The sequence below is a fragment of the Mya arenaria genome, chromosome 13 (genome assembly GCF_026914265.1).
Source record: "Mya arenaria isolate MELC-2E11 chromosome 13, ASM2691426v1".
NCBI lineage: Eukaryota > Metazoa > Mollusca > Bivalvia > Myida > Myidae > Mya > Mya arenaria.
Genome location: NC_069134.1, coordinates 24,816,780 through 24,831,869, shown reverse-complemented (window position 1 = coordinate 24,831,869; position 15,090 = coordinate 24,816,780). Strand labels below are relative to the sequence as shown.

At 34.0% G+C, this 15,090-nt stretch overlaps 1 protein-coding gene across 1 annotated transcript; it reads right to left on the bottom strand.

Moving 5' to 3' along the window:
* Positions 1-1,740: 1,740 nt before the first annotated feature.
* On the bottom strand, positions 1,741-15,044 carry LOC128213028 (BRISC and BRCA1-A complex member 1-like). Its single transcript, XM_052918510.1, has 7 exons — positions 14,724-15,044; positions 5,919-5,977; positions 5,307-5,427; positions 4,846-4,952; positions 3,944-4,067; positions 3,174-3,260; positions 1,741-2,308 (listed from the first exon to the last, which is right to left on the bottom strand). Exons 1-7 carry the CDS (start codon positions 15,042-15,044, stop codon positions 2,123-2,125), a joined length of 1,005 nt encoding a protein of 334 aa, XP_052774470.1. The 3' UTR covers positions 1,741-2,122.
* Between the last annotated feature and the right edge of the window lie 46 nt (positions 15,045-15,090).

Sequence of the window (15,090 nt, the reverse complement as noted above, 5' to 3'; positions counted from 1 at the left end):
TTATGGCTCCCTCGAGGACATAATTTCACATTTTTTCCCGAACGAGTGTTCCAAAATAAACAAACATTTGCTAGGTGTTAAAATTTTCGCAAGTTGTAAAAATTGCAATGACAGTTGAAAGGGAATTTGATAAGGTGTGAAAACCCGTTTTTCATTGTTAACTCATGACCGATATTAGTTGATATGGGCATTTGAGATGATAATTATGAGAAGTTACTGATAAGAAGTTAATTGTGAGAAATTTAAATGAGTAATAAAAATATGAATAAAACACTACCATATCAATTCAACATCGGATTGAACAGTTTCGCGAAACCAACATCTTGTAACAAGATGCGCCAATCAACAATCCTTGATTTTGCGAAACTTAAATCTGACTAATGCCACAATATGTCCTGTGATACAAATGTTGCTTGTTACGAAAATGTGCTTTTTTGTTAAAATAAACATTTCTATTTATTCATTTATTGTTTTTTCTTTTGCGTTTTACATTTAGTTTAAGACAAACTTTGAACATATTAGCGATTTCCACAACGCAACACATAATCAGTGTCTTGGTAAACCATCTGTTTGACGACTTCAAACTTAAAATACACTGAAAGATATTTCATATCAAACTGGAAAATTGAAAATCGGGTTGTTCGAAACATCGGTTCCCTCAAGGTTTTGGCTCGGTCCCTGGCGACCTCGAGCGATCGCAGTTTTACTGTATAGCTCTGGTGTAGGCATTTTCTTGCAGGTTCAACTTTTAAAAGCCTTATATTTAAGCTTGCATTTCTTTTAAACTGACAATCACTGTTATGAATATATATGTTAGAGAATGTATTTTACAAAACACACTAAACAATAAAACAAAACAACTCTTTGGGATGGATCGGAATGCCACGGGATTTTCTCTACTGCCAGGGGACATGGCATGTATGATAAACATTGTACCTTGTACAAAGCTTGATAGATTGGATGCAGGGTAAAATTAAGAAAGTGGACAACAGCAAATCTGGTCCAAATTGACATAACATTATAACTCTGGATTCACTTGTGATCTGACTGGTTATGAAGAGTATATCCCAATCAACAAAGTGACCAAGTTTGGTGAAGACTGCATATGAAATATCCATGTGAGAGAGAGGACAACTCCATGATCACCTCCTGCTGACCAGCCCATTGTAATCCTTTAAGTCCCATGTACAACTAACAGAGTTAACTAATGATACAAATAAAAATGAAGTTTAATACTTTTGGAGCATCATGCAACGCATGATTTTTCAGACCATTTTCTACTAAGTCAAGGAACATAACTCTTGTTATAACAAGTGAAATGTGAAAGAAATGTCAGTTACACAACAGCTCATTCTGACCAATATACCTTTGGAATTTCTTGAGTGTATGTGCAATACTTTTGGTGCTACATGTTACATTAAGATTTTTTATAACATTATTTAGAAAGTCTAGGCCATAACTCTTGTAAACCTGAATAAAATTTTGCATAAATGGCAGGTGCATGACAGCCCATACTGACCAACATGCCTATCCGGTTTAATGTGTGTAGGTAGTGCTGCATGTGACCATTTTTTTTACTTCGTCAAGGGCACTGACTCTTGTTAACCCAATTTAAATGAGTTACATGAAACACAATGTTTGGGACGTGATGTGAAATGCAACTCCTATATAGCCCTCAGATATATAATGGGTCAGTTATGATAAAATTAATAGTAAAATATAGTTCTAAATACCAGTATATGTATACATCGATGTAATAATGCATTTTTTAACATGGAGGCAAAAGTACACATTATTCCAATCAATAATTGGAAATAATAGTATGGCTTTCTTTAGATAAAACATAAATTCAATACTTGTCCAATTTTCAACAATAACTTGAATGGCTACCTTCAAACAATACACAGTTACAATGTTTCTTATGGCTTTAACAATAAACTTCATAATTTTCACCATTCAAAACACATGTTAATATGTTAAACAATACCCATACCGGTAATTCACTCTTCACCATCAACAGTTTGACATTACATGTTTTAAATTGCAAGTAGCACTTTCAAGACTTGATTTTCAACAAAACAACACTGAACAACATGTTCGGTATGCTTGTCAGTGAGCCATGTCATCCATTTTCTGGCACTGGGAGGGAAGATCCTATCCGGTACATGGTTTCACTCTGTACTGGCCTCTGGAGTGGATGTGCAAGCATTTGTCCCATAGTGTCATACACCTTGGTGAGATTCCGACTAGCTCCAAATATGTACGATAATCCTTTCTGGTCCAGATCACAAATGGAGTCAAAAACCTCCTGGAAGACAAGTGAAGGATTAGATGCTTGTGTCTTTTTTCTTCGATTATTATTTCTACTACAAGTATATGCACCACAAAGAAAACTCATTTACATGAACAAACTCAACGAAGAGCATTATGATTATTATAGATACCAAAGTTATCTGTTGATCAAGGGGTAAACCCCACAAATATTTAACCAGAGTGAGTAGTTGTTCTTGTACTGTATTTGTTGACCATTGTGCCAAGATTCATGGAAATATTTAAAAGTAATTTATTTATTTACAGTTTCCAGTATTGACCTACACAGAAATTTTTGCTGCGTAGCATGATATTTTCAGCACCAAATTGATCCTGCAGGAGACACGTGTTCTAATATGATGGACATTTGTGCCTTATTTCAAATTAATTGAAGAAGACAAAAATAATACCAGGTCAATTTGTAACACAGAGAATTCAACAGATAATTTTGTTCGAATTGAAACCAATTTAAATATAAAAGGGGTACCAATGAACTTTACCTACTGACATTAAAATAGATAGCGGTCATCTACTGACCATCACCAATGAGCATATAATGAATATACAAACTTGTTCTTTACAACAAGTCATTCAGAAGTGATTGATTTAAACTGACGCTTGACCAACTGTCTCAAATTTCAATATGGGTCATCTACTGACCATGACCAATGTGCATGCATTCAAAGTAGGATGATTTATTTAAGTGATTTAAAATTCATAGATCTAAAAAGACAGAGTGACAAGGATGAAGAAAGCATGGACAACATAGAAGCAGCTGCCTGAGAAAGATTTCCTTATATGTCTGTCATGCTTGGCAGGCGACACAGCGAATAAAACCAACATACACACACAGGTATGTTTACCTGGCACTTATTCTCCTCACTGACTGGCTCATGTAAATACAGGGCATCTATGAAGAAGTATGGTGATGAATTCAGCTCATTAAAACTCTGAAATAAAAAACATCAATCAGTCAAACATTGTGATATAATTTATAAATGTACAATGACCTATGGTACAACTTGTTTGAAATTCTGTTAGATACAATATTGGTGGCACACAAACCCATACATGGATTTATTTGTTAACAATTAGATGGTGTGAATACCAAAACTATTATAAATATTATATACAACACACAGGGATGTTTACCATATGAGCATAAAAGACATGCCTATTGAATATCAAATGAGTTAATACTCAGTACACATCCTGCTATTTTGGGGGGTTGACAATAACACAAACATTCCATGAAATTTCTTGCAAATATAAATTTGAACAAAACTTAACCTGCAGAATCATGTTGCCTGTGGTCAGTATAGTTGTTTGTTGTAAGGCCGCCAAAAAAGGTTTGTTACAGAAACTGCCAAAAAATAGGGTAGGTGTCTTCACATTGCCTATTTGTCAGGGGTCAACATTGAGTAGAGTGCTCTATAAAATCATTACATAATGCATCTTTGATGTGCAATAAACTACCAAAAAGATATACCTCAAAAAGAGTAAATAATAACAGAACAAAATTGTCCGATGGCAATAAAACAATTAATGTCGGGTGCAAAACATTGGATTGGTTGAGATATTGAAACAAACCATTTCTTGGTTATCCCTCACTTATATACATTATATATAATACCTGTTTACTGTCAAACATGAGTGGACAGTTGGACCTTGTGTACAGCAGGATGACTCGCACTGTGAACTCTGGGATCGTCCTCTCAATGTCATCTTCCACTGGGGGCGGTGGACTGAATTTCTGTCTGTAAAAAAATATCCATTGTGTCACTGTGTCTATGGTGCATTTTCTATTAAACACTAGAACATGATGTGTTATAGTTACAACAGTATTTTGAATCAGAAGTATGTTTTAATAGTTTGGGTACAAAATAACTTCAATAGGTCTGTGATTAGTACTGTTTACAAGGGTAAAATTGAAGATATGAATTTTACTGTACTCTTTCCGACTAAAGAAAAACACGAGAATTAGACATTGAATTCTGCTTGTTTGTCTAAAGACAATATAGTTATACCAACATATCGCACACCATTTTAAAGGTAATTGACTCTTCTTTCCATGTCACTTATTTAAAAATTGATTGTTTATATGTTGGTTGAGAAATTTGCATACAACTGGACTCTACCGTGAAATCGGGTAAGTTTGAGTTACATACCTTGTTTCTTTTTTGTATATCAAAGACACTAAATATCTTCAGATGTGTTGTTTATCTCATTGTATGAACCCAAAATGGTTTTTAAACAACATTTTAGTGACAAACAATGATTCAGATGCCTGTGGTGCAAGTCAATAACGTGACAGTTTTATTGTCTTTTAAGTACATTTTGAATTAGCTAAGAGATTGTTACCATGGTTTCAGTGAAAGGATAAATACATGTAAGTTTATTCAACAATAAACTTCTTTTGTTCAAATGTTCTTTTTGTTGGTGTTTTAGGGTGTGTGGGATTATGGGGTGGTAGTGCGCAGTGCGTGCATTTGAACTTTCAAAATAGCACTATAGACTGTACAAATACAAACTTACACAAAATCAAAGAGGTCCTCAATATCACACATTTCACACACCCGCATCTGCTGTACATCGTCAAAGCCTAACAGTATGTCTCTAGGCACATTTGTGAAATCTCTTACCTGTGAAGCATACAGAAAGAATAGCACTACAAATGGTATGAACATACACATATACAACTTGCAGGAGATTACACAGTCATTATTTTAGTGAAACTTATGTTTACAAGCTGTTTTCCCTTATAACAAAGACCTCTTGATATTTACCAAATATTGGCAAAAAGTTTCCACTCCAAAAAAAAGAAGGACATGACCATAACAGTAGGCTCAATTCATCTTTATCTTTTATTTGGCATGACCTTCCGACTTGCCAAGCCTGTTTTCCAGCTAAAAAAGGTTGCTAGAAGATTGGCTCAAGACCTCCCTACTCCAATGCTTCAAAATTCAACAATCTTAAAGATGTTATATTGCTCTTACCAAAGTAGCTTTTTCATGAAGGAGAACCAAGGCAAACTCATGTTTCTTGTCAAGTCTCAATTTACTCTGCATAAAAATATTCAAACCACTTCTGATAAGCGACTTAGCATCTTTCTTTTCTCTGAAAAAAAGAAAACACAAAAAAAACATCTTAAATTCTAAACGAATGAGATAAAGTGTACATGTTAATTACACAATCACTTGCAATTATAAAATTTCAATTTGCACAAAACAAAGTGGCTAGTACATATTGTTAAACAATTTTAACTTATTTTCATCAAACCAGTTATTTTGTATACAGCGCACCGTTATTGAATGAATATTCAATAGATCAGCAGTTACTACTGATGGTCAGTAAGCCAAACAAATCATAACAAAAAAACTATATATGGCATTGCTAGACATCAGATAGACTGTTAAATGAACTAGCCCAAATTCTTACACTGTTTGGCCTCATTTTGTTTAATAATCCTTATTGTATAAATTCCAAAAAATTTGCAAGACCAGATTACATTTCTCAAGTGTAGGGCATGTGGGTTTGTACTATCTACTGCACTCCAACCCACTGATTCAAAATTGATTTGCTTAGCCTTATGTAACAAAATCACCTACCCAACCCGCGATCGAAATCTTGGTGCCTCTATTTCTTGACTTATGTCTACACAGAATATCTGCAACAAAATCAGGTTTATTCAATAAAGGTAATAGCATACATGTATATAAATGTGTTGTTTATTTCATCTTAAATCATACTGTAGAAGGAAACACTGTGTACTGCTTTTCAATTTTCCAATAAGGACATTTATTTTTAAGTGCTCAAAAGTAAATATTATATGGGAATAATATATGAGTTATGGCCAAGATTAAAGGGTAATTTTGCATAATGATGCCAACAACACAATGGTTTCAAAGTATGAAACTTTTTATTTCAAAAACACAGTGACAGCATACAAGCTTAAATCATTAATAAAACCTTATGCCATGGTGTCTATTTGTGTAAATCTATGCATTAAAAATCATACAATTAAGCAATAGCAAGTGGGAGGCTAATTTTTTGTTTATGTTTGACTGGTAAAAGTAAATATATGAACTATATATATAACTCAGTTTAAAATAGTTGAATGGTAACATAGTTATTCACATCATGGCTCAATAAATTAATCAGATTTAGTCAAAAAGCCTTTAAGCAAAAAGAGGTCTGCAAAGGTAACTCACAATGCTGATTGGCTGTTGAGCAAGTGATTAAAACTACAGTGCACTCATAGAGTTAGACCCACTTTCCTCACGGTGGAGAACCCACGTGACTTATTTGGTAAAGTGCACGGCAACAAATGTCAACAAGTCTCGATTCAGGTAAGGTTTTTAAAGATAACTTTCTTAATATTTGGAGAATTTTTGTGAAATAAAGACCATAAACCCGGCATTTAAGAGCTCTATCCACGGTAATAAAGAACTTTCTCTAATATTCTAAAGTTTTCCTGAAAATCTTGACCAACTGATTTCTCAGAGTTGAAATCTAAGGCATAGTACACGGCTTTTGACAAATCTATTGCTTTACTTCATGCTAGCTGTATATAATTCATACACAAATCTTATTTTAAGCAAAATTTATGTATTTTAAAGTTTTCAGCGTGTATTGTTGAACTTTTTATAGTTATTTCAAAGGCGAAAATGAACTCAAACCAAACTGATAAAGTACACGGACATTTTAGGTTTGATAAAGTACACGGTCGTTTACAACCTTCAGTGTATATACTCATTATTTCGCTGACTGGTGCTAAAACGAGTTATTATAAATTTATTTATTATTTCTATTCTCCAAATTCATTATTGAACATTGCTCCATGTTTGAAAAGACGCATTGTAATGGAGTGGCAATGGAAGAATGAACGCGTTTTAACAGTTAGACCGACGGAGTCGCCTAAATGATGGGCTCATTTTCATGAATCATGGAAACGAGTGTTATCACACTAAAATTCAGTCCCGTATTTTAACAATATACTCGCAATTGACAAACAAAGGGCTTGAAGTTTTTGTAAAGGGTGTTCCACTTCTTTTTCGTATCGTATATGTAAAACGTGTTTGTATTCATTATACATGGTAAACAGTAACTCATAACTGCTTAATAACTCTTCATTTTGTCAATTTTGAGAAAGAAAAGTGTTCTTGTACTTTTAATGTCTTCGATTGCTAGCTGATTTGATAGACTTATAATTTTGTGACATTTGTTTCATTTCAGAATATGAAGACTCCGACTTTATGCAAAGAATGCGGAATGGCATTTCAAAATAAAAAAAAAAAACATCTAGTAGACCACGATAGAAGGCATTCTGGTCAATTGCCATCGTTTTTGCGGGAAAGTGTTTACACAGACACAGGCTAGTTTTTAGCTTTATTTTTTCGCAGAGAAATAAGAATATACTAACAGTTATACTTTTATTATGACTTCCCTCGTGTAGAGGTTAAGATTTGCCGTCGTCTGACTGTGTTTTTAACGTTTTTTAGGGTTTGCGTTTTTCACATAATAATGTGGTCCGTGTTTCAGTGGACAGGGTCGTTTAGTTTTATGATGCTGATTACACGATCAAACACTCATTACGTGGCAGTAATATAGTGTGTTTTTTATAAATTATATTCAAGTACTGACATTGCCAGCATTTCTCGCTAACTTGTGACAGTACATGTCTTTTTTTATAGGTGCAGCAATCACGACGAGACAAAGTTGCACGTTAGCAAATATTGTGGCAAAACTGCTTTTGCAAGACTTGAAGATACACGAAAGACGCGAAAGTGGGCAATTGAAGCTAAGCTGTGATGTGTGTGGGTTCAAATTGGGTGACACGACCAATCTCAGTGACCAGATTTCTACTAGACACAGGGGAATGACACGTCACAAATGTCTACAGTTTCGCTCAGCATTCAAGTTCAAATCTGGATTCAGCAGGCGCGTTAAGGCGAAACACACCTAACCAGGACACATTGAAAGATCACAATGGTCTGGTTACAAGTGCATTCCAGTATGTTGCAATTGCCGAGTTAAAATAAAGTTTTGATGAATTTAACATTTTATTAAGATAAATAGCAAAACATACTGTTACCAAATGGTGCTCTTTCAAAATGTTCGTTTGTCTTACGGTGCTGAAAAAATTGCTGTGTAAAGTAGTATGAAAACGGATTGAACATAAAACATTTTCACAAGGTTTAGAGATGCATTGTTGTCATTTCCCATTGATGTCCTATTAACTCTTAACTGCATGTATCTTATATAATTCAGCAAGCTTTGAAACACAATTATTTTGAAATCACATTTCAGCCTTTAGTCTAGAACATTCTAATGTCCCATGCTCAGCTCTTATCTAGATGTTCAAGTCTTAGTCCTAGCCTGTAAGTTGGTAATATAGTGTGCTCTCATTCCTCCTTGCTGTTTCCCATCTAACTCCGAGCCTCCATCTTTACAATGAGTTCCTGTCTGTATTGTTCGAACGACTGCAGTTTTACTGATTTAGATCAGATAATATTTGTTCAGACTGAACCAAATAAAAGATTCAGCGTCACCTGAAAGGTATGAACAATATGCTTTAAATGTGGAAATATATATAAACTAATTGTGATGGGCCTATTTTATTATTTTATATCACATCAAAATAGGAACATTCATGAAATTTATAATCACCACAAACAGGCCGCTAACTACAGAGATGTTTTATTCGCCGTCAGTCCAGATTATAATTTATAAGTAAAACTATCTGATTTTTGAAGAAATGTATGTATGATTCTGTATTGATCTGCATATTTAAAAGTAATCGAACTTATAATGGCAGACTTTCTCTTAAATTATCCCATAGACTATCTTTCAACTCCTCATTTAGTTATTTAGGTGTGCGTTATAATGCAAAATTTATTGATACAACTTAAATAAAAACTAAACACTATACATTCTGACTTCACGAATAGAAAATGCTTATATACCTATTAGTTTGTAAACCGCACTCTACTTTCAAGCATAAATTAATATGACCGTGTACTTTATCATCCTAAAATGTCCGTGTACTTTATAAATTTGGTTTTAGTTCATTTTTACCTTTGAAATAACTAGAAGTTAAACAATACACGCTGAAAACTATCAAATACATAAAATTTGCTTAAAATAAGATTTGTGTATGAATTATATACGGCTAGCATGAAGTAAAGCGATAGATTTGTCAAAAGCCATGTACTTTGCCTTAGATTTCAACTCTGAGAAATCAGTTGGTCAAGATTTTCAGGAAAACTTTAGAATATTAGAGAAAGTTCTTTATTACCGTGGATAGAGCTCTTAAATGCGGGGTTTATGGTCTTTATTTCACAAAAATTCTCCAAATATTAAGAAAGTTATCTTTAAAAACCTTACCTGAATCGAGACTTCTTGACATTTGTTGCCGTGCACTTTACCAAATAAGTCACGTGGGTTCTCCACCGTGTTCAAGGTACAAAACCAATGTTAATGGGTTTCCTCCCAATTCCTCATTTACTGTGGAGTGTTATATAAACGGTAGGATCAAAAATTGTCTCATTGTATTGATTTTATGAAACCTCTGTGGAACTCTGCGTCTGAGGAAGTGCTACTGTTGAGATACATGTAAGCAACAAAAAGTCTTTCGTTTTCAGAAATTATTCTTTTTAATAATTATGTACATTGTTCCAACATTGGCGTGAGTTTCATACCAGCGTTGTTTATTAATATGTGTGTATAAACGCCAATTAGTGTCCTAAAAATAAACATTGATTTTTATTGCATTGTAAAACAGCGGTCATTTTGACATGATTCTGAACCATAACCTGTGATGTCATGCGCATGATCAACAGCATATCACTATATGATACCTATAATAAGTAGTTAAAAAAAAAGAGCCGTCGCCGCTTTGACTTAGAATACAATAACGATGTAATAATACCAAGTGGGGTCTCTTTATGTCAAACCTAACTAAAATTATTTGATACATAAGGTGACTTTGATGCTGCCCTCCCACCAGCCCGCCCAAACAATGAGGCAAGTCATTTAAAATGACTTGATTTCCCATTATGAAAATGTGGTTAAGAATATACAAATAATGTGCCTTTCAAAGGAAATTAAAAAAAAAATCCAAAAAAATCAAGGGCCATAATTTGTATTTAGGGTTAAAATGGAGTTATGTTTCTTGTTGTAAGATGGTCGTAAATAATTTAGAATTTTATTAAGTGCATTTAATGAACGGTATAGATTTTTTTTAAATAAAATCCCAACTTGCCCTTAACTTTTACTTGCCTAAAACTTTAACCTATGTCAATCAAGGGCCATAACTTGCATTAAGGATATGGAGTTATGTAACCTCATTTGGTGATGGTCCTGAGCAATTGTGTGAAGTATTAAGTCAATTGAATGAAGGGTATAGAAGTTATTAAACAATATCCCAACCTGCCCTAATTTTTTTACCTAAGTTCCATAGTCAATCAGGGGCCATAATTTGTATAAAAAATAGTATGGAGTTATCTAACCTCATTATGTGATGGCTCTGAACATCTGTGTGAAGTATTAAGTCAATTGAATGAATGATATTGGAGTTTTAAGTGAAAATCCCACTTGCCCTAAAACTTTAACCTGCCCTAAAACTTTAACCTAAGTCAATCAGGGGCCATAACTTGTATTTAGGATAATATGGAGTTATGTAACCTCATTGTGTGATGGTCCTGAACAACTAACTGTGTGAAGAATTAAGTCGATTGAACAAGGGATATAGAAGTTAATTAATAAATATTCCAACTTGCCCTAAAACTTTAACCTAAGTTCCATAGTCAATCAGGGGCCATAACCTGTGTAAAGAATAATATGGAGTTATCTAACCTCATCATGTGATGGCCCTGAACAACTGTGTGAAGTATTAAGTCAATTGAATGTAGGGTATTGGACTTATAAGTGTAAATCCCAACTTGCCCTAAAACTTTAACCAGACTGGGGCGAGTAGTATAGCCCACCTATTCTTCAAATAGTTGAGCTAAAAAGCTACTGATTTTTTTGGAATTTTCCACTGAGTGCGGTGGTTTTGTTTTTGCCCCGAAAATATTAGGGAATGGGCTTAACGTAGGATGACCCTGGGGTGCAGGGGCTTTTAGCAGGATTTTACAAAGAGTTTGTGCCTGAAGGGCGGAGATTTTACTGTGGGTTGGCTGGAGAGTCCCCAGTTACAATTGACTGGTGCATAATTAATGCAATGGAAAATACATCTGCCTTCTAGTGGTAAGCTAAATTGTAACATTTTAAAGTTTACTAAATATTTTTTTGGAAGTGGATCTGAAAAATAAATTAAAAGGGCAGAGGAAAACCAATAACAGCAATTAAATGTAACCATAATAATGGATAGACATTTTTATTCAAACAAAAATTAATTTATTTTAACAGAGATTCTTATCAAGTTTGCGCACAATGGACTGATCAGCTGACAAGGGCCAAAAATCCATACTCTGTGGATTGTGAACAGGTTATTTATTCATTGTTTGGTTGCTTAAAATGAAAATCTGAGGAGGAAAATGAAAAGTGGGACTAACTTGTAGAGTACAGTACACTCAACGAGTTAGACCCACTTTCCACGCTCACTCCGAGGTCTAAAGTCGATGATCGCTGGTTTCCTCCGAGGGTAAAACTGTTGCCCTCGCTAAAATTCCCCCGAGTTCCTCCGAGTTGCTGGCTTACTGCCGAGTTTAATATGAACGATAGCGTTGAGAATCATCTGATTTTATGATCCCGAGGCGGAACTCCCGAGTCTAATCAGATAAGCAAGAAATCATTCTTGTTTAGAAGTTATTTATTTTTATGCTTATGCACATTGTTAAGCGTAAAAGATTCTAACATGTACCAATGTTTAATTTGTATTTATGTCCGTAAACGCCAACTCAATATTGTCTTGAATTATAAACATTGAATCATTAAAGTATATGGCAGATTTCACGTTTTGGTGACCAAAAAGTTCCCGGCGAATATTGATTTTTAAAATTTATTGCAGATTTGTAATTTCAACATAATCTTTTACAGCAATTTCTTATCTATCATATTTTAGAACATTTGCAATGACTTATTCATGCATTTTTATAAAAAAAAGAATTTTGTATCACCATACCATTTGTGCTAGTGTTACAATATTGCCGGTAAAAACTTGTTTTTTTTAATATTTTGATCCAAAGAAGTATTTTGTCTTGCACTAAATGGTTCATTTATCTATAAAACAGATTGTACAGACAAAAAATAAAGATTGTTTCGTTTTTCTCAAATAAATTTATTGAAACAAACCCTAATTGGACAACAAGACAGAAAATGTTTTCTGCAAACATAGGTTTTCTTTTTATATCAGATCAGATAAGCTATAAACATAAATGTTTTGTTGTGGTAATATAAATGTCTCTAGTATGGTGCAATTATCATTACCTTTGATACTAAACATATATATTATAAATTGCTAATTGTGAGTATGTGCTAGTGTTACCACAAAACAGAATGAGTAACATTAGCAGTATGTCACATTAGCAGTTGGACAAAATGTTTCACAACAAATTAAAATACAGACCTACCACAGACTGTTTGAGCTTGATACAGTATAAAACAAACTATATAAATGATTGATAAACACGGTCAATTGATAATCACAAAAATTCTTAATTCTGTCCAATAAATAACGATATCAAACACAAAAGCGGTATGAATTCAATATAAACTACGTACCTAATGAATGAATACTTACAAACGATAGTTTACAGACGACATTGTTATGTTTGAATAATTGACTCTGGGAAAGTCATCAAATTTCAACGATTTTCTTGCTTTATTAAGCGCTTGTCTTAATGCTAGCGTGACATAATGTTAACGTTACATCGAAGGACAGAATGAGCCAAACTTGGATTAAGTTTTTATCAACGGTATTCACCACTATTTTTATCATTTCAATGTCAACTGTGAACCAGTCCAATATAAAAGTAATCGCTACCCGGATGTTAACCCTCAGTCGGTGTAAATTATTCACGAATACAAAAGGTGCTATCGTCATGCTAAAATGGGACAGAATCGATTTTGAGTAACATTAACACATTTTTAGACCTAAAAAACTTTATGATCGGGAATGACCAATTTCTTGTTACATGCAATACTGTTTTTATCCGACACGTAGTCTTTGTTTTCAGTGATTTAATAAAGGTGTGTTTAGGCTTAAAACAGTTAGCAGTGGATCATGTCTGCTAATGTTACACAAAAATTCGAGGACAGATTACCGTAACGTTATCACCATGCGCAATTACCGAAAATTTAAGTATATTACGAACGAAATGCAATCATTTTAGATATATTATTGTTTTAATTAACATTTCTTGCAAACATTATTCAACAGACAAGAATAAAATACTTACCAGATGTTACTGAAAAGCATCCTCAAAAAAGTGGTATATTGGTACCGGGAAGATTTTCTGTCTTTTTTGTCCTAAATATCGGCATATTTTTACATTTTTTTACCTTATTTAACACAATATTTTCATTATTTTAATACAAATCACTTCTATTAGGTGTTCTTATTGGGTTGGGAAAGGCAATTGCTGTATATATGACGTTGACATGCAATAACAATAAATGAAAGCAAATGGGCCAAATAATTGCCTTTTTTGTGAAATCTGCCATATCCACTAAGTTATTGCATCATAAAGCAGCTGACTATTTACACGATTGAACCATGACCTCTGATGTCAGCGCGTGATCAATACAATGTAGAATATACTATTTATTATTGGTGGTTAAAAATAGCTATGACGTTTCATGGAATTTTCCACAGAAAAACAAGGCAAGAAGGCCTTCAAAACCATGCGCTGTGAACTTTGAATGCGTGTTTAACCTCCTGATTTTCCGAAAATGTGTAACCTAGAACTTTTAAGAAGAAATTTGTTTATCAGTCAGTGGCAAAAACGCGTTTATAAGATGCATGTGCAACTAGTGAAATACGACTGCATTCTTGTGGTAAGCTAACTTCATGCAAAATGGGCAGAGGAAAAAGAATAATAGCAATTTACTGCAGCCGTCGTAATTGGTTGAAAATTTTAATAAAATAAATATAACTTTAGCGTAGATTCTTATCTAGTGTCCTCCGAGTTTCGCGGGGTTAACCCCTCCGAGGAACGCCGAGTTTGTTATTCTTTGGTCGACTGATCACCCTCCGAGGGACTGAAATTCAAACTCCGAGGAACGGGGACAGTCGATAAAATCATTGTGTTGGCCGCGATAGCAAAAATCCGCGGAGGGAAACGGAGAGTGGGTCTAACTCGTTGCGTGTACTGTATTTTGCACATGTACACATAATAAAGGCAAGTGAGTAGGACACATTTTGTAAAATACGATACAGTAATAATTTTTATGTACACTTTACGACTTACTATTTTTTCTTTGCTGTTAATATTTGGACATCGTGATATATTTGTATGACTGTCAACATCTGTTGATGATTTTTCTGAGCTAGACAGTCTATTTCTACTGCTGATCTGGGAGTGTGTTTGAAGTGGGTCTTTCTGTCTTGGTGGAACTTCTGGAGGTTCTGTGAGTCCTGTAGTTGATTTTCCTCCAGAAGCGTTGGTTTTCACTGCATCGTCATGTATTATATCATATTCATCTAAAACATTAGACGAGTGACGAGAGCTGTGTTTAGAATTCACCATTTTCGCAGATATTTCCGGTGTTTGGGGTCTGTTTGCCTCCATTTTGATTTTTAGTCTATAACCCAAAACGTTTCTAGCTGAATTTGAC

Bases quoted from the DNA above. Each gene is read 5' to 3' on its own strand.
- LOC128213028 (XM_052918510.1), bottom strand. From the start codon at position 15,044: ATGGAGGCAAACAGACCCCAAACACCGGAAATATCTGCGAAAATGGTG. The intron at 4,953-5,306 runs GTAAGAGCAATA...TATGCTTCACAG, and splicing joins TTCATGAAAAAGCTACTTTG to GTAAGAGATTTCACAAATGT. The intron at 3,261-3,943 runs GTATTATATATA...TTTTTATTTCAG, and splicing joins TCATGTTTGACAGTAAACAG to AGTTTTAATGAGCTGAATTC.